The sequence below is a fragment of the Neomonachus schauinslandi genome, chromosome 9 (assembly GCF_002201575.2).
Source record: "Neomonachus schauinslandi chromosome 9, ASM220157v2, whole genome shotgun sequence".
Lineage (NCBI taxonomy): Eukaryota > Metazoa > Chordata > Mammalia > Carnivora > Phocidae > Neomonachus > Neomonachus schauinslandi.
Window position 1 is genome coordinate 64,631,796 of NC_058411.1, and position 20,591 is coordinate 64,652,386.

At 35.0% G+C, this 20,591-nt stretch overlaps 1 protein-coding gene, 1 non-coding gene and 1 pseudogene across 2 annotated transcripts in view; all 3 read right to left on the reverse strand.

The window, feature by feature from the left end:
- SCFD1 (sec1 family domain containing 1) overlaps nucleotides 1-20,591 on the reverse strand; it is a 105,787-nt gene that overhangs the window by 82,619 nt on the left and 2,577 nt on the right. The window contains exons 2-7 of the mRNA XM_021695650.1: nucleotides 17,144-17,214; nucleotides 14,608-14,696; nucleotides 12,096-12,186; nucleotides 6,723-6,845; nucleotides 5,323-5,410; nucleotides 1,235-1,324 (exon numbers count right to left, since the gene is read on the reverse strand). Coding sequence (XP_021551325.1) covers nucleotides 1,235-1,324; nucleotides 5,323-5,410; nucleotides 6,723-6,845; nucleotides 12,096-12,186; nucleotides 14,608-14,696; nucleotides 17,144-17,214 — 552 coding nt within the window. The remainder of the gene's footprint in view (nucleotides 1-1,234; nucleotides 1,325-5,322; nucleotides 5,411-6,722; nucleotides 6,846-12,095; nucleotides 12,187-14,607; nucleotides 14,697-17,143; nucleotides 17,215-20,591) is intronic.
- Nucleotides 3,404-3,507, reverse strand: LOC123325803. The gene has a single exon (XR_006540652.1). It is a non-coding gene; the product is annotated as a U6 spliceosomal RNA (small nuclear RNA).
- Nucleotides 18,412-20,127, reverse strand: LOC110585468 (annotated as a pseudogene).

Consider the following 20,591-nt stretch of genomic DNA (forward strand, 5'->3'; position numbering starts at 1 on the left):
GAGGAGGGTCAGAGGGAGAAGCAGACTCCCTGCTGAGCAGGGAGCCCGATGCGGGACTCGATCCAGGGACTCCAGGATCATGACCTGAGCCGAAGGCAGTCGCTTAACCAACTGAGCCACCCAGGCGCCCGGTCTTTTTTTTTTTTTTAAGATTTTATTTATTTATTTGACAGAGAGAGACACGGCGAGAGAGGGAACACAAGCAGGGGGAGTGGGAGAGGGAGAAGGAGGCTTCCCGCCGAGCAGGGAGCCCAATGTGGGGCTCGATCCCAGCACCCTGGGATCATGACCTGAGCCGAAGGCAGACGCTTAACGACTGAGCCACCCAGGCGCCCCTTCAGTGGTCTTTTACACTTCTTCAATCTACCTTTACCTTGAAAATATATCATCAAGGAAAAATAACCTTAATGTCCACAAAAAACCTAGCATTCAGTGAAATTTTGGAGTGTGTGTAGGATGGCAAAACAGGAAGGTTAATTAAAAGACTAAAAGTTGTGTATCGATATGCCCTGTTTAAAACAACAACAACAACCTTATTTGAAGGTATTGAAGGTACTTGAAAGCAGGCAGAAAGTGCAGGGGCATGAAACTTTGAAAGAAGAGATGTATTTGAAAAACGAGATACATTTTTAACCAGCTTTTCTCCTGAGGGTACTTTTCAGTTTGCAAGGCACAAAGGAGAAAGAGCTCAAGCAGAAAACAGAAGACTTAATGAGCTAAGGAATCAAAGACTGGCATTCAGGGCTAGAAATTAAAGGAGAAAAATATCTGAAAGGAGGGAGCCCCAAAGCTTACACGTAAATTCTCCTCAAACTTCTGTTTATATCCTAAACTATTCATGGTATCTCTCTTTTCCTCAATTTTCTCATTTGTGAAATGAAGAGAAACTTTAATAATTTAGTGTAAGGGTCATTTTAACTAGGGTTTTCAGTGTCTGCAAAATTAAAATTGCAATTAGAAGGTTTCTAAACAGTAATTAGTAATAGTAAAGCATAAAATCACACATTAGACACTGAACACAAGGTAGCTATAAGTAAATTTAGATGTACCAAAGAAATGTTTAAAATTCTGAATACAGTGGATTAATGGTATACGTAAATTTAGTGTTTTCTGGAACCTTGGGAGTGTGCCTTAATAGTTACATTTATCTCCATACTTAAAAGTGTATTTGAAATTTTTCCTAATGGAGTATTAAATATTTTGAAGAAATAACTAGAAAGATTTGAGAACTTACCCAGAGTAACAAAAAAGCAGAAGAGGCTGTCAACAATAGTGTCCATAACAGTTTCCATCTCTGTGTCTGTGATATCTGGCCTGTTAATAGCTAAAATAACATAGAGAGAAAAAAAGTTACCAAACTTCTATGCCTTCATAACATTTGTAATAAATACTCAAACAAGTAAAATTTTTCATGTGTTACACTTTTAAGTGAACAAGTATCCATTAAAAACTATACTAACTCAAAAAAAAACCCCAGAGCACTTCAGTATCAGTAGGAGTGAGTAGTATCAACACCAGAGTAGTACTAAGAAAAAAATCTGCCACATAAGGTATACAAAATTTTTGTCAGAGCAAATAAAAAAATAAATATCATATTCCATAATTTTATTCACAAACACTAGATGGCCTCAAGAAACTACTGAACTTATTACCCAACTACTGTCAGAAAGGACAATGCAAATCAATTATCACAAGCCCAGTGTCCCATATCATTTTTTTTGTATTACAGTAAGTTATAGGAACTTCTTTTCTGATGTACTACACTGTACTGAAATGGTTTCTAAACTTTAGTGGGTATAAGAATCACTCTAAAAATATGAAAGAAGAGAAAGTTTCACTGGAAGCTATTAAAAATTCAAGATTCTTAGCCATTTCCCCCAACGATTCAATTCAATAGATCTGGATAATTCTAAGAAATCTGCAATTTTGACAAACACCTCAAGTGATTCTTAGGGCTACACTTAAAAAAAAACCCAAACATTGCCATGAAAACTATACTTGACAAAGACCTTGCCTTACTCCTCTTCCATCTCTCACAATACCTAGGCCTAGTATTTGACAAATAGATGCTCAATAAATGTTAGTTAAGACTGACTGGACTAAAATATTATCTATATAATATTTTAAATTTCCCAACACCCTGAATGCGAAAACAAATATAAAATTCAATACAATTTGTGATTATCATGAGAGGAAAGCAGAATCCAGCTGTATATATTAAAGTATTTAAAGAAAGTATGAACCATCCAGAGGACATAAAAATAATAAAGAATTCAACCACGCAATACAGAATCTAGATGAGGAAATATACTGCTACTTGGTGTTGCGGATTCAAATCAGAAGATAGAAATGACCAAAAGATACAATGTGAATTATGTAAATTCAAGGGACACCAATCCAGGGAAATACTCAGCTCATTCCATCAATCTAAGATGCAGGTAAAATCCAAATGGAAGTCTCCAGCCCTTAGGTTCTACAACCTGGTCGCACACCTCTACATAAGAACTGACTTGAAGAGTCAAAACATTGCCCATCAATAACCTCAACTCACTTACGTTGACAACTTGGTTTGTCTGAGATAGTAGCCTGACTTTGAGAAGATAAAATCTGCTTCCTTTAAAAGGATAAATTTCCAATCCATGAAAAGTAGGTGAAATAAATAAAATCCATGACACTAACATATTATGTTGGGACTAATCTGTTTATCAGTTGAAGCACTTGTGATATTTGAGAGGATTTGGCATATAATTATGTAATGAATAAGAGCACTGACACTGGAGTGAGTGCCTCGGTTTAGTAATCTGGTTCTGCCATTTCTTTACCAAGTTACTCAGTATCTGTGCCTAGGTTACTTCATCTGGAAAATGTAAGCAGTAATACTACCTACTTCACAAAGTTACTCGGAGGAGTAAACGAACTTACATTGTAAAGTGCTTAGAGAACAATCTATTATTATTATAAATATACTATTGAGAATCTGGGCAATTAAGCATACAATTATACTTTAAAATTAATAAACTTATACTTTAAATTTAATAATTTCAGACTTGTGATTCTTTAAGTTGAGAGGTATAAGAAAATTAGTTATATTTATAAGTACCTGAAAGTGTAATGAATTTAGACTCACTATAAATTTAATTACTTAAAAAAATTATTTAAATATTTGGGCAGATTTTGCTTATTAGATTTATAAATTTGTCTGGTCTTATATTTAAAATACTTAAAAATGAAAACACTGAATTTACAAATGCAATTTAAACTGTTTAAGGGAATTCAGCAAACCAAGTTTGCTGACTAAGCTTGTTAATTGGGGCTGACTAGAATCGAGTCTGTTCAATCTGAGTTAATTGATCAAAGAAAAAGTTAAGGTGCTTGGTTGTTTTTTGCTGTTGTTATTGTTGCTGTTTTTATGGAACACCTCATGAATTTGCATGTCATTCGTGCACTGCGGCCATGCTAATATCTGTATGGTTCTAATTTGAGTCTATGTGCTGCTGAAGTGAGCACAAGGTGCTTTGTTTTTATACAACCATATTTACAAATAACAATTTATAAGTTTCACTTAAAGGCTTAAGGAAAACTAGGTTTTATTTTTTTATTTTTTAAGATTTTTTAATTTATTCATTCAAGACACAGAGATACAGACAGAGAGAGAGAATATGAGCAGGGGGAGAAGCAGAGGAAGGGGGAGAAGCAGGCCCCCCGCTGAGCAGGGAGCCCAATGCGGGGCTCGATCCCAGGGCCCTGGGATCATGACCTGAGCTGAAGGCAGACACTTAACCATCTGAGCCACCCAGGTGCCCCGGAAAACTAGGTTTTAAACATGTAACATAAATACTTAAGTAGCTAGTTAATTAAAACTCAATTAATTGTAAATAGACTTCTGTAAATAACAACTATTGTCAAAAATCTCTGACATGGGCAATTCAGCAAATGCTTACACCCCTTTAGGGATGTTGTTTAATTTCTAAAAGACAGCATGTTATGGAGCTCAAGAAAGTCAAAAACTGATGTTCCCTTCTCTCAGGGAACTTAATATCTGGTCCAATATTTCCTAATAGGGTACCACTGGCATTTTGGGCAGAACAATTTTCTGTTATGAGTATGGTTTACACACTGCAGAACATCTAGCATCCCTAGTCCCTGCTCACTGAATGCTAGTAGCAGCCCAACTTAACGTGACAATCAAAAATATCCTTACACATTTCCAAATGCCCCCTTAGGGGGCCATACTCTCCACTTAGGAACCAATGAAATTCTAGTCAGCCCCAAACATCTCAATCCTTAAGCAGCAAATTAATGATTATTTGAATGAACTGGCTAATCATATCTACTACAGCCTGTATTTTTCTTTAAAATATCTGAAATCATCAGTGGACATAACGTTTCAATTAAGCAAGATGAGTAACTTTTAGAGATCTGCTCTAAACACTGTATCTAAAGTCAACAATACTGTATTGTACACTTAAAAAGATTAAGGGACAAATAAAAGTATTTTGCAAAAAAAAAAAAACAACATAGATAATAAAATGGGGCTTGGGTGTTGTGTGTGTTTGTGTGTGTGTGTGTGTGTGTGTGTGTGTGTATGCATGTGTGTCTACTAGTTTTAATCTACATCCAGGAATGGTCAGTTTACCAAAATTTTGAATACAAACTCCAGAGGTGGTTAGATAGCATTTGATCAAATACCAATATTTAATCCACTAGTGCATGAACAGGGTATAAGAATCAAGGGAGTCTAACAACCTGTATTTGAGAAAGGCACCTACACTTCATTCCATAATAGTGCTATAATAACTGTTGACAAATAGCAATATTAGCCAACCTTTTCTGAGTCCTTATTATGTGCCAGGAACCTTTCTAGGCATTTTACACATACTAATTCATTTAATTTCCACAAAAACTCTGTGAGGTAGATAGTATTATTACCCCCACTTTACAGATGAGGAAACTAAAGCACAGAGAAGCAGAGTAAGTTGATCTTGTCCAAGAGTCAAAGTACTAGAAGATACACTGAATCCTACTACTAAAATACTGTCTTATTTGCCATGAATGAACCATTCACGCAAGCTGCTATGTGGCACCTAAAAGGTAAGAGAATTGGCACTTCACTGAGCTTACAAAACAACTTTATTACATGTTGCTTACAAGTGACAGAATTCAGTCTGAGACTTATTTTCTTGGGTGTGCTTTAAAAACTCTTTTAGAGTTCTACTGTTGTAATCAAAGCTGGCTTTTGATTGTACCAAATATGCTGTTTTTGTTTACGGTACATCACTCATTTTGTTAACGACGAATTATAATATTCCTGTTTTTACATACCACGATATGAAACAAGCTCCTTATTTTGATTACATAATACAAACATATCATCTTCCAAAGTAATAAAATTGAGATACTGATCAAAAACCTAGAAACAAAAGAAAAGGTTTAGAAATTTACAACATATTTTTTTAAGTAGACTCCATGCCCACTGTAGGGCTTGAACTTATGACCCTGGGTCCAAGGGTCACATGCTCTACCTACTGAGCCACCCAGGTACCCCAATTTTACAATACTGAAAGCACACTTAGTTTGATTTAATCAACCAATGGTAAAAATGGAAAAAATTATAATTATATTCAATAACTAGAAATTATACTATTGTAGCAGACTGCCTCCCTGAGTAAGAATGAGGAGTTAGTGTCAAAAAAGAATGTAAATAAGGAGGGCAGTAATATTTTCAGAAAACAAAATTTAAGAAGATACAAAAATATATATATAGATATAAAAATTTGTTTAAAGACTGTGGTGGGGATCGGAATTTATATTAGTTCTGAAGGAAAAAAATCACAATTTCACATTCATTTTAACAACATTTTCCTAAGAAAGTCATAGTAACTATTTTTCCACCTTGAACACTTATAAAGAAGTTATACTAGTTCTTCAGAAGTGCAAATCAGGGGAAAAATTAAGAAAACTCTTTGAAATATTATTTTATTTAAAATTAATGATAAACTTTGAAAAGAAGAACATTAAGACACAGGCCTCAAAAACTAATCAGTAGTAGTTAGTAGACTATCTAAATCTAACCAGTGGGGAAAAATGGGAAGTAAATACATAGTTGTTTAGGCTTTTATTTGTCCTATATAATTTCCTAGAATTTCATGTCTTGTCCAAATTCAAGAAGCACAGGGCACAGTAGGGCTATAACCAAGAATACATTTACAGATTTATTTATAACTAAGCTGAACCTATCTAAAAAGTAACTGTGATGTAGAATGGCCGGCCTGTCCTAAGTTCCTTCTTTCTTATAATACGCAATATAACTTCTTTGGATTCTCTCTTCTAAGTAGATCTGAAGATAGTATGGTGACTATAGTGATTATAAATAAATAATGTCAATATATTTTTAGTATAATTTATAACAACACAACTGTCAAACTATTTCTAAGTCAAGCTCAAAAGATTACAAATCCTAGCCCAAAACAAAGATTTCCGCATTTTATTTTTATCTTTCAAATTCATTGAATTATAGGTACCTTTAGTTTGGTTTATTTTGCCTAGTTCAAACTGTAGATAATTTGCATTATCAGAACTCTTCCTAAAAGTAATGAGTCTAAATATTTCTTAGGTTGATTTGGTCCTCTGTAAATTAGGCACCTAATAAGTCAATTAACAGGTTTCAGAATATACTAAATTTTACATTAACAAAATGTCATCAGACAACCAAAAGCTCTTACCTTGGCTACTTGTGTTACTGCACTGGCTGCTAATGCTGCATTTGCAATATCTTCCAGTTTACTTCTTGAAATAGCAGAAATAAAATTTAAATAATATGATTCATAGAGTTGATTTCGCAGATCCTAGAAATACAATGAATACTTCATTCTTATGAGCAAGTATAAAGGATGACCACAAATAAAAATCTTTTAGATAACTACAGGAGCAAGATTTTGTCATTATATAAATGACAATAAAAAAAAAATCCCAAGAGAAAAAAGTCATGAAGAAGTACTGGTTATTCGGTTGCCAGATATAATGGACCTATATATTAATAAAGTTATAATATTATCAATAAAATTCTATTTTAATTACAATATCACATAAAACTGCTTGAAACAGTGTATCTGTGTTTTTCTTAAAAATATCCAGAAATGGCTCTCATATAGTAAAATGCTTATTATATTTTGCAGATACTATCTTCTACTGCTCTGGTCATGTAGTAATACAACATATTTCCTTTGCTGTTCAGACATAATTCCAATGACCAATTCCATAAGTATTACTTCTCAAACATCAAAAGTAGTATAATTTAAAGTTATGCAAATTCTTAAATCAAATTTACTTATGTTTTTAAACTCTAGGCAAATAGGTATCTAAATAACCATACAGGCATACCTTGTATATGTTGCGGGTTCAGTTTCAAACCACCACAATAAAGAAAACATTGTAACAGACTGAGTCAAAATTATTTTTTGGTTTCCCAGTGCCTATGAAAATTATGTTCATATGATACTGTAGTCTATTAAGTGTGCAATAGCATTATGTCTAAAAAAAGAGTATATACCTTACTTAAAAAATATCTATTGCTAAAAAATGCTAACCATCATCCAAGCTTTCAGCAAATTATTACTGATCACAGATCACCGTAACAAATATAATAATAATGAAAAGTTTGAAACAGTGTGATAATTACCAAAATATGACAAGGAAACATGAAGTGAGCAAATGCTGTTGGAAAAATGGCACTGATAGACTTGTTTGATGCAGGGTTGCCACAAACCTTCAATTTCTAAAAAGTGCAGTATCTGTGAAGCACAATAGAACAACGTATGCTTGTATTTGTTTGAACCTAAGATACTGTCCATTGAAAGAAGCACCATTATGTACCACCAAGAAAGAATTAATGCTGCCAATAAAATTCTATAACACACCATCAATTTTAAGATGCAGCTGGTATCAGAGATGTTTAAGCATGAAAAACAGAGGGTTCGGAGCCTGTATGAGGAAGGCTGCTGAGCAGGGCAGTGGTTAAACAAAGGTTGCGGGACTGATTAAAGGATGAAGGACTGAGAATTAAGGGGAATGAGAAAATAAGTCAGTACGTGGACGATATTGGGAGTTATGTTTCTCATTGTCATAAAAAGGAGTTACAGATTTGCAAAGGGAAAAAGAAAAAACTAGGATGAATCCTGTATTTCTGAAATGAAACAGTTTTAGATATTACCCATCTGTCTTTTTATCTAGAGAGATAAGGAAGATTCCTAGAGTTAAATATAAAGTGTGCATATATATACATACATATATTTCCTAGTTCTGTCCATTGAGATGTCCTAAGAACTCTAACACCCTTGTAGCAATGCCTACACCTTATTCCCAGTTGCTGATTTCTAAATACCATTCTCTACAAAAAACAACCAGGGCTCCTTAGACAAATGGCTGAATCTTGGGCTAGAACAGAGAAAGTATGAGATGAGACTGAATAATCTTATTGTGCCTAAAAATAAGGAAGTGGTCCAAGAATGATGGAGACATTGCAAAAGGACACAGAAATTGAACAAGGTTGCAGGATATAAGATCGACATATAAAAGTCAATTGTGCATCTATAGATTTGCAATGAGCAATCCAAAAAACAGAATTAAGAAAACAATCCCATTCACAATAGCATTAAAAAAATATGAGGGAATATATTTAACAAAAGAAATGTAAAACTTTTATTTGCACACTACAAGACATTATTGAGAGAAATTAAAGAAGATCTAAACAAATGAAATGATATTCCATGTTCATGGATCAGAAAATTTAATACTGTAAAGATGACAATGTTCTCCCCAAACTGATCTACAGATTCAATGCAATCCCTATGAGATGCAAGCTCCAGGTAGCTTCCTACAGAAATTCACAACCTAATCCTAAAATTAATATAAAATTCAAGGGACCTAGGAAAGCCAAAACAATCTAGGAAACAAAGTGTAAAGTTGGAGGAATAAATTTCCCAATTTCAAACCTTGCTACAGAGCAAGAGTAGTAAAGACAGTGTGGTATTGGCATGGGACAGACATAGAGATCAGTGGAATAGAACTGAGAGTCTAGAAATAAACCAATGTATCTACTGTTAATTAATTTTCAATAAAATTGCCAAAACCATTCATGGGAGAAAGAATAATCTCTTCAATAAATGATGCTGGGACAACAGGATAGCCACATGCAAAAGAATGAAATTGGACACCTCGCTCATACTATACATAAAAACTAACTCAAAATGGATCAAAGATCTAAATGTAAGAGCCAAAAGCATAAAAATCTTTGAAGAAAACATGGAGATTTGGCCATGGTTTCTTAAATACGACACCAAAAGCACAAGCAACTAAAGAAAAAATCAACTTAAAACTAAGTTTAAAATCAAAATTAAAAATTTTTGTGCTCCAAAGGATACCATCAAGAATGAAAAGACAACCCACAGAATAGGCAAAAACATTTTCAAATGATATACTTGATAAGGGTCTAGCATCCAAAGTATAGAAAGTACTCTAACAACTCAACATTAAAAGAACAACCCAATTAAATACTGGACAAGGGATCTGAATGGACATTTCTCCAAAGATGTACAAATGGCCAATAAGCACATTAAGAGATGCATATAATATCATCAGTCACCAGGAAAATGCAAATCAAAACCACAATGAGATAACACTTCAGGATGGCTATAATCAAAATGTCAGATAATAAAAAGTACTGACAAGGATCTGGAGAAACTGGGAGCCTCATAGACTGCTGGAAAGAATATAAAATGATGCAACCACTTTGGAAAACAGTCTAGCAGTTTCTCAAAAGGTAAACCATACAAATGCATATCCATAAAAATATTTGTGTGTGGGGGGCACCTGGGTGGCTCAGTCGTTAAGCATCTGCCTTCGGCTCAGGACATGATCCCAGGGTCCTGGGATCAAGCCCTGCATCAGACTCCTTGCTCCGTGGGAAGCCTGCTTCTCCCTTTCCCACTCCCCCTGCTTGTGTTCCCTCTCTGTGTCTCTCTCTGTCAAAAAAATAAAAATCTTGAAAAAAAAAAATTGTGTGTATTCTTCAAATGCTATATAAACAACAAAATGAAAGTAATATTCTATATAAAATTTTGTCTCCCGCCTTAAAAAAAAAAAGTTAACTATAGAGTTATTTGACCCAGCAATTCTATTCCTAGGTGTTAATGGACATAAGAAAAATAAAAACACACACATACACAGAAATGTGTACAAATATATTTATAGTAGCATTATTCATAATAGCCAAAAAGTGGAAGGGACTGATAAATCCTATCTCTTTAAAAAATGGCACAGTCAGGTTTATGCAAGATAAAAGAGAAAGCTGGGCATCATCAGCTACATAGGACACAAAATATGTGACCTTCATTAACAATTTAAATACAGTTGACCCTGGAACAACACGGGGGTTGGGGCGCTGACACCTTGCACAGTTGAAAATTCACGTGTAACTTCTGATTCCCCAAGAAATTAATTAATAGTCTACTGTTGACCAGAAGCCTTACTGAAACATAGTCAATTTAACACATATTTTGTATGTTATATATATTATATACTGTATTCTTATAATAGTGTAAGCTAGAGAAAAGATTAAAAAAATCATAAGGGAGAGAAAATACATTTATGATACTGTACTGCAAAAAACCCGCCTATAAGTGGACCTGTGTAGTTCAAACCTGTGTTGTTCAAGGGTCAACTGTAGTAATTTGATTCAATAGTCAGCAACAAGATGCTAGCAGACATTGTTAGCTACTTATCTAATATCCATTTTCCCCCTCTTCCTTGCTATAAGAATCCAGATTTTGTTTGGGGACAATACACTCATTTAAATATTAACTTTTGCACCCTCCTTTGAAGTTAATTCTATCCAGTGAAACATAAATAAATTAGAGTCTTCTGGGCATTTCTGGGAAATCTTAGCTTTCCTGATCAAAACGAACAGTTAGGACTGGCATAATTTATTTCCCCCTTCTTGCTTTGAACATAGATGTGATATCAGCCTCAGCTGCCACATAACATCCAGGAAGCAACAATCAAGACATTTAAAAGGAGAAACCAAAGACAACAGATTGGAAAGACTGAAGGAGCCGGAGTCTTTGACTACTTTATAAAACTATTATACCAGCTTGGACTTCCTACTCCCAGACTTCCTATTATCTTAGAAAAATACAACCCTATTTTTAAAGTTAATATAGTTAGATTTTCTGGGGTGCTTGGGTGGCTCAGTTGGTTAAGCATCTGCTTTCAGCTCAGGTCATGATCCCAAGGTCCTGGGATCGAGCACTTTATGGGGCTCCCTGCTCAGCGGGGAGCCTGCTTCTCCTTCTCCCTCTGCCCTTCTTTGCTGCTTGTGCTCTCTCTCAATATCTCTCTCTCTCTCAAATAAATAAATAAAATCTTTAAAAAAAAAGATACATATAGTTAGATTTTCTGGTTTTTAAAGCCAGGTTAAGTCCTAATCAATATGCTTCTTCAGCCAAAAAATTTTAAATCTTTTAGTCTCTTTAAAATTCAAAGATAGTCTCAAAAATTAAAGTGGGAAATTGGGTAAGACAACTTCTGATTTTTCACACTGGAAATCTAAGAAATTTTTAGTTTTTATTTATTTGATACAGAGAGAGAACACAAGCAAGGGGAGCAGGAGAGGGAGAGGGAGAGTAGGCTCCCCACTGAGCAGAGCAGAGAGCCCACATGGGGCTCGATCCCAGGATCCTGGGACCATGCCCTGAGCTGAAGGCAGCTGTTCAACCAACTGAGCCATCCAGGTGCCCCCTAAGAAATTTTTTTTTTAAAGATTTTTATTTATTTGTTTGTTTGTTAGAGAGAGAGAGAGCGAGTGCGCACAGCAGGGGGAGCGGCAGGCAGGGGGGAGAAGCAGGCAAAGGGAGAAGTAGGCTCCCTGCTGAGCAAGGAGCCCAATGCAGGACTCGATCCCAGGACTCTGGGATTATGACCTGAGCCGAAGGCAAGCGCTTAACTGACTGAGCCACCCAGGCATCCCGAAATCTAAGAAATTTTTTGGAAAAAAACCTGTTTCCACATTATAGGGTCAGGAAATTAAGAACCCATATTACCTGGCACATTCTGTCAATATTTTCTTCAGTTGGCATTACAAAGTACACTGCAGGAACATCTGGTATAGGATCTCGATCAGAGTGCAAAAGCCTAAAAGACATAAAGAACATAAAATTCATTTTTTTCTTAGTCACTTATCTACAAATATAGTTTAGAACAGTATTTCTCAAACTAGGAATTAACCAGTTCAGGGACAAGAACCAGTATACTAAAAGTGCTTGCTGAAATTAATCATTTAACCCAGCTTTTTCCTTGTATCATTGTTAATATTATTTATTAGTAAGATCCTAATGTCAGTCTTCATCTCTTCTACTACAATCACCTTATTTCTAATACCAATGTTCTTCCTGAAGAACTAAAGCACATTCAATATCAATTTTATTTCCAGTTTTCATAGAAATATGGTTGGGGAGTGCAGTTCTGTAAGAGGGTAAAAAGAAAGCTGGAAGAGTCTTTAAAAATAATGAAAAATTTTGGGGCGCCTGGGTGGCTCAGTTGGTTAAAGCGTCTGCCTTCGGCTTAGGTCATGATCCCGGGGTCCTGGGATCGAGCCCCACATTGGGCTCCCTACTCAGTGGGGAGTCTGCTTCTCCCTCTTCCACTCCCCCTACTTGTGTTCCCTCTCTCACTGTGTCTCTCTCTGTCAAATAAATAAATAAAATCTTTAAAAAAATCATTAAAAATATAATAATGAAAAATTTTAACCATAAATAAAATCAAATATATTTTTTAAATGAAAGATTATGAATGCTTCCTTAAAACTTTAAAACAGTCTATTTTTTTATATTTATTGCATGATAAGAGAGTGAACAAGAGATCTAAGCATTTCATAGATTATACCGCCTGATAGTTTTCTCCTAAATTTCAGGGAGTATCTTGATTCAAATATCCCAATATCAAATAACAAAATGTCTCTATTCTTCACTGTAAGATTCTGCTATCCTTGTATCAGGAAATATGACAACATGCTCTTTGTACAATAGTCTAGTCATCCTATGAACAATCTTCTATATGCAGTCTTCCTATACATGCTTCTCTACTGTAGTCACCTCTCTATAAGGAAGAGAGTGAAAGAGGCTGCCGCTGTGTTTGCATTTCATGACTTCCTTCCATCTGTTTGGCTGCTGCTACTGACACCAGAAAGATTACACCGTTATGGCAGCCATTGTTTGTTATCTTCTTATGCTGGCTGTCCAACTGCCTAAAGGGCTACAACCACCATTTCATCTTCTGGAAACTTAATAATAATTATTATTAACAAATTTTTATTTTAAGTCTGAAATAAAAATGAAAGGAAAATCTGTATTCCATATTTCATCAAACCTAAGGTGCTATCAATTTTAAAACATATTATTAAAATAATTTCTGTTAAGGGGTGCCTGGGTGGCTCAGTCGTTAAGTGTCTGCCTTCGGCTCAGGTCATGATCCCAGGGTGCTGGGATCAAGCCCCGCATCGGGCTCCCTGCTCGGCGGGGGGCCTGCTTCTCCCTCTCCCACTCCCCCTGCTTGTGTTCCCTCTCTAGCTGTGTCTCTCTCTGTCAAATAAATAAATAAAATCTTTAAAAAAATAATAATAATAATTTCTGTTAAAATTGACAGAAAAATGCTGCCAATTTAACCATGACATAGTATTAATTAGAAGATAGATCCTAATTTCAGAAATATAAAAAAAGTGAAAAATATATTTTAGAATTAATGCAATACAATATTCTATTAATTTAAAACAAATGCTCAACATAAAATTGTAGAATTTAAGAATTTAACCACATTCTGATATGTTACTCACTGGAAATCTAAAACCACATTCCCACTAAAAGAGCACATTTCAATACAATATATCATAACATAATAGAATGAGAACTGGTTATAACACCATAAATAGAACAAAATGCAAATAGGTTAGAATATCTTGGATTCCTTCAGTACATAAAAGTATTAGTATGTATACATGAGTATAGCCCTTCTCCAAATATTCTATTCAGCCAAGTCTACAAAGCGATGCAATTTGTTTTATTTATCAAACATATCAGAAGTAATAAAATCAAATACAGTCAGTAGTTAAGAAGACAACATAGATAGGTCCTATGGTGATTAATAGTGATTATTTCATAGATACTTATATTTTTCATATTAATGATAAACTAATTTAGATATTCTTTTTAAAAAGTATATTTAAATTGAAGAAATAAAAATTTTCAGAGATGGAAGAGACCTTAACAGAACCAGTTCTTTTATTCACATGAGAGGGTAAACCAGTCTGTATGAAAAGACACAAGAGAGAAAATTTAAATTCTGAAATTATAAAGTCTCAGATTGAGAATTATTTTTAACTTCAGAAGTAAATAGATAAAAGGAGATAAGAGAAAAAAACATTGTTTTATACAAGTACTGTAGCTAGTATTATTTTCTCTATAAATGTCCCTTAATAATTTGATTTCAAGGTGGCCAAATACATCCTTTAACAAAGTATCTGAAAACAAATGTCATTATTAGAAATACGTTAGAACTCACAGATGCAGAGTGATTCCCATGTCTCTCAGCTCTTTCACAGACAGCAGTGGAGAGATGATATCTTGGCCAAATCTGTCATAAATGAGCACCTAGTTAAAATAAAAAAAAAAAAAGTGTTTTTGAATATCAGTGAACAGTCGATGAAGAACTCATATTAAGACAATGCTGAAGTATATTTTATTTTAATAAATCATGTATGCTGAATTCTTTTACTTACTTCAATTTAATATTTTCCACCTTTTACTAAAATGTACATTCATGTCCTAATCTATTTTTTAAAGCATGCTCACTTAAGGCTGAAATAATATTACATAAATTTATTCTCCTAAAGTATTTTTTCTAGGATAAAAAAGCATACTAGAAACTATAAAATATGCATCCAAAACTAATAATAAAGGACTCTGAACATACAACAAACTCACATACGCTTCCCCACAGAGTTAGCACATATCTTTTCTAAAAAGAGAGAAGTAAAAATTAGTCCCTCTCAAAACTAATGTGTAACAAGTATAAAGAAAATTTGGCAATTTAAGCATCTCAGGTTAATAATATACTCATTTAAAAAACTAAGTCCCTCAAGAGTACTTGCTAGCCTTATTGTCATACATTTTTCCACATTCTAAAATATTAAAACTGACATCTTTGAGGGCAGTAAGAACTCTGAGTCTTCTAACTCAAAATTAGCTTTAGAGTTAAAGCAAATAAAAGAGAAACTTCAATTAGTGTTTCCTCATAACTACCTCAATAATTCTTTATGGAGTAAGAAATTGCTAATGAGAGGATGAAACATGCTGTCATAAAAAAATGCTTTTGCTATATGCCAGCATTTCCTTTAGAAAAGCTAAAACTGGAGGCATCTGGCTGGCCTAGTCAGAGGAACTTGCCACTCTTGACCTTGGGGTCATGAGTTTGAGCCCCACACTGGGTGTAGAGATTACTTAAAAATAAAATCTTTAAGGGCGCCTGGGTGGCTCAGATGGTTAAGCATCTGCTTTCGGCTCAGGTCATGATCTCCAGGTCCTGGGATCGAGCCCCACATCTGGCTCCCAGCTCAGCAGGGAGTCTGCTTCTCCCTCTCCCTCTGCCTCTCTCTCTTAAATGAATAAATTAAAAAAAATCTTAAAAAAAGAAACGAAAAGCTAAGACTCTTCTGCTCTAGTTATAAGAAGTTGGATGTTTCATCTCTCAAAAGTCTTCCCTCTTTAAAACTCCGGATAGGGCGCCTGGGTGGCTCAGATGGTTAAGCGTCTGCCTTCGGCTCAGGTTATGATCCCAGCGTCCTGGGATCGAGTCCCGCATCGGGCTCCCTGCTCCTTGGGAGCCTGCTTCTCCCTCTGCCGTTCTCTCTCTCTCTGTCTCTCATGAATAAATAAATAAAATCTTAAAAAAAAAAATAAAAATAAAAAAATAAAACTCCGTATATTTGTATTATTAATCTTGTATAGAAGAATGGGAAAAGAAAAAATTTGACACAAATCTGTACCCAAGAAATTTTCAAGCTATTTAATTCAAAAGCTTAATACAGGCTTTAGAAACAATAAATGAGCATTGCTTATGCAAGGGGCAATTAAGAGGATGCCCACAAATAAACATGAAGAAGGTAAAAATTAGGGGATACTCTGAAGCTTAACTTATAAATTCAAAATAGATGACTTTAACCACCTTTAGAGTTAACCCAAAGGAATTAACAGGACTCATCAGAGTTTTTGAAACATCCATAATAGTAATCAGGTTGATCTGTTCTCAATTATTAGTAAAAAAAGAAGTATAAAGTGACTATAAACTAATAAGTTTAAACCTAATCAGCTGTATTCTAATCTCTTTGAAGAAAGAAAGTAGGAAGTTTAGAATGAAGAAGCTCAAAGGACAGGAATTTTTAAAGGTTCTCCAGCATTTCTCAAAGGAGAAAGATTATAGATTGCTTTCTAGTCCAATTAACAGTTTCCCTGACAGTTTTATAGATCATAAACTAATAAGCTGGCATTCTAGTTTATAGATCACTCTCTCATGAGTTGGTTAAAATGGACCAGTCCCCCTGAATCTGACTAACCTTGAACAAGCTTGCAAGATCCAAATTCAGGACTTGCAAAGCTAAGGAACAAAATATCAACCAGACTAAAGACCTACTAGTGAGAGCCAAGAGATCAGCTGGATTCCCTAGATGAATATTACCATCCTTGTCTCCCTCCATAAAGTGTTTATTAAAAAGATTCACATTAAGAGGCTCCTGGGTGGCTCAGCTTGGTTGAGCATCCGACTCAGGTCATGATCTCAGGGTTGTGAAATAGAGTCCTATGTTGGGCTCCTCATTGACCGTGGAGCCTGCTTAAGATTCTCTCTCTCCCTCTGCCCCACCTCCTCCCCCCACCGCTTGCTCACATGCGCACGCTCTCTCTCTCTCTCAAAAAAAAAAAGAAACCATGTTTAATAAAAATACATTACAACTAAAATGTGCTACTGTTCAGCATTAACAAGAAATTTCCTCCTGAAGAGCCAAGAAAAAGGAAACAGTCCCCATTAAAATAAAGTCTCTTACCTTCCATACTGGTTCTCCAGTGCTATTTTTAACATGAGGCACATTGAAATTCAACATACGCTTCAAAGCCACTGGAAATGAAAACGGTCTTATTAAATATTATCATTATTTTTCAGGATTTCATTCCATGCCCCCCGCATTTATTACTCACCACCTCAAAACAAAATGCACAAATCATTCCAGTAAAACTGATTAATCAAATGACTGGATATGCAGAAGCAGGATAAGACTTTGTAAGACCATTTCATCAACAGTTAATTGGCAAGTGTTGGGGAGATTTTTCTGTCGCCAGATGAAAATGTGAAAAATGTTCAGGAAGAAGCCTTTCTTGTTTCTCATGACAATCCCACACTACGTTTCTTTAAGTTTTTAAAAAAATTTTAATTCCAGTATAGTTAACATAGTGTTATATTAGTTGCAGGTGTACAATATAGTAATTAAGCAACTTTATACATCACTCAGTGCTCATCATGGTAAGTGTACTCTTTAATCCTCATCACCTATTTCACCCACCCACCCCCACCTCCCCATTGATAACTGTTAGTTTGTTCTCTCTAGTTAAGAGTCAGCTTCCTAGTTTGTCTCTCTTCTTTTTCCTTTGCTCGTTTTGTTTCTTAAATTCTACATATGAGTGAAATCATATGGTATTTATCTTTTGCTGACTGACTTATTTCACTTAGCATTATACTGTCTAGCTCCATCCATGTTGTTGCCAATGATAAAGGGTTAGCATCTAAAATATCTTAATAACTTATATAACTCAACAACCAAAAAACAAATAATCCAGTTAAAAAATGGGCAGAAGACATGAACAGATATTTCCCCACACTACATTTTATAAAGATGAAAAAAGTTTTATCAACTGCAAACTTGCAGGGGTCTCAATAGACAACTGGAGCTGTTGTCTATTTACTGTTGGGCTGAAAGCACAGATCAGAATCACTTGAAAAACAAAAATTATATATGATATATTTAAGTGGTTCATATACAAAACCTTCATACAGCAGGTCTATGTTGTAGTTATCTTGCAGTACATTTTATGACCAATTTATCTCATTAGATTCACAGAAAAGTTGTATTGGTTTAATATTATAACCTCCATGGAAAAAGTGAGACTTTCCCATAGATATAGTAGATAACTCCCGCTAAGAAAATACACAATTTCTTTTTTTTCTTAAACAATTTTAATCAAATGAATAGTAAGCAGTAAAAGTGCAATTGCATGAAGAGCCCCATATTTCACATGTTCAAACTGTTTTCCAGGGTCTTTACTTGCAAGGTGTTGAAGGTGGGACCCACTCTTGAATCTTCTTTCTAGTGGTAGAATAAGGTACATATTGTTCTGGAGTGCCACTCACATTGAACTTATGGTTTGTCCAGATGAATTTATGAGTACTAGATGGTTTTGTTGTTGGAGGATCATCGATCATACAGTGAAGCCAATGATGCACACAGAAGGCTGTTGCTTCCATCTCAGGTGATCTCTTTACTTGCTCTCAGGAAGCCACATCCAGAGATGGCCTTGTGGAGGAGCCCACAGGAGTGATCGCAGAAGCAAATCTTGGAGGTCTGCCTACAGCCATTCAGGGGGCACCATCCACATCCCAAAATGTGTTTTTGCCATTCATTTCAGTAGTATATATAACCCATCGGTGACGGCCAAAAAACTGCTTGTTGTCTTCATAGTATTTGTTACCATATTTGTCTTCCCCCACTAAGGTACCAACCCTCACATCATTTGCCCTGAAAAAACCCCGTAGATAGCCACGACACCACCGTGGCCACTGACCTGCTGCAGCCCACATTTCAGGACCTTGAAAATACACAATTTCTAAAATCAAAGCAGTTATGTTCTATATGTTATTGTACTTTGAGGTTTTTATTGCTCATCTTTATGTGTGATAACAGACTCAGAAACATTTCCTAAGGAAAATAAAAATCTCAATATACTTTTATGTGAAGTCGAGAATGCCAATATTGAAGGAAGGGTATTAGTTAATTTAATTTTTAAGATTGTCAGCCCTGAAATCTACCTGGCTGATTTTTAAAAGCATTTGTATTAGACCTTATTAATATTAATCTACAAGTCAAACTCCTACCTATATAATACTACATACTGTATACTATATATAGTATATATAATTTATCATATAATATTCAAATCACCAGTGTTATCAATTTATAGTAGACTGATTCATTCACTAGAAAAACTTCTATTAAATACTTACTTCTTTAGGTAGGTAAAGTACTATCAGTGTACATACAGACATGACTTTTTGCTAAAATGTTAGTAGCTAATGCCTAGCCAATAATACACACTGCCAATAATTTACAGGTGCTTCAAAAGCTTACAGATATTATGATATTATATAAAAACACACAAAAACACACAAAAAAAACCACTTTTGTATTTAAAACTGAAATAACATAGAAGGCATAGAGGGTGCTGCAGAATTAACTCTCCCAATGAGCTTTAATGAATTCTTCCTCCCACTTCCAGGTAATATAGACATCACCACCCTGGCACCCATGGCCTAAGAGAGAGAAAATCTTGTTTCTGGGAACAGCTATTCATATTCTTGAAACAGGACAACTAGGAAAAAAACACAGCCTGGCCTGCATGTGAGTCCCAGGAGTTCTCTAGAGCTAGGCCTTATCTTACTGAAAAAAAGGTGTTTTAGCAGATATTCCATTTGCCTTCTCAGTCCCATCTAGGTTAAGTTTCCTCAACTCTGACCCTTGGCTAACTTGTTAACAGAGATTTTGACACAGTGGATTTGATTTAATAAAGTACAGGGTCTATGTTTAAAGAATGTGTAAGAATATAATTTTACTTTCATCAGAGTAACTCCCTAAAGGCTTAAATCATTGCTTTTAACTGAAATAGCAAACTAGTTTTCTTTACTGACCCTAAATATACCATCCACAGTTCTAGGCTTGGTTAATGTAGTTTCACCCTTACCTGGAATATTTTCTTCACTCATTCGCTATATATTCAACTATACTTACTATTCATTCCACAAATGTTTAGTGATTGTTTACCATCTGCTGGACACTGCTCCAGCTGTTGGCACTAAACACAACAGATGGAAAAAAAAAAATGACCTATCCTCAGAAGCTTTCATTTTAGTTTGGGGGAAAAAGACAACAAAGTAAGTTAAACATGTAGCATGTGAGATCATGACAAGTGCTATGAAGAAAAACAAAGGAAAGAGGGAAGAGAGAGTTGCAGTGTAATTTTAAGCAGGGTAGCCAAGAAAGGTCTCCTGAGAAGGTAACATCTGAGTAAAGGTCTAAGGGAGGTGAAGGAGTGAGACACCCAGTTATCTCTGAAACACTATTCCAGAAAGAGGTAACAAATAAAAAGGCTCTGTAGTGGGAGCATTCTGGTGTGTTCAAGGAAAGAGGAGAGTAATAGGGAGTGAAGTCAAAAAAGTTAAGTGGAGAA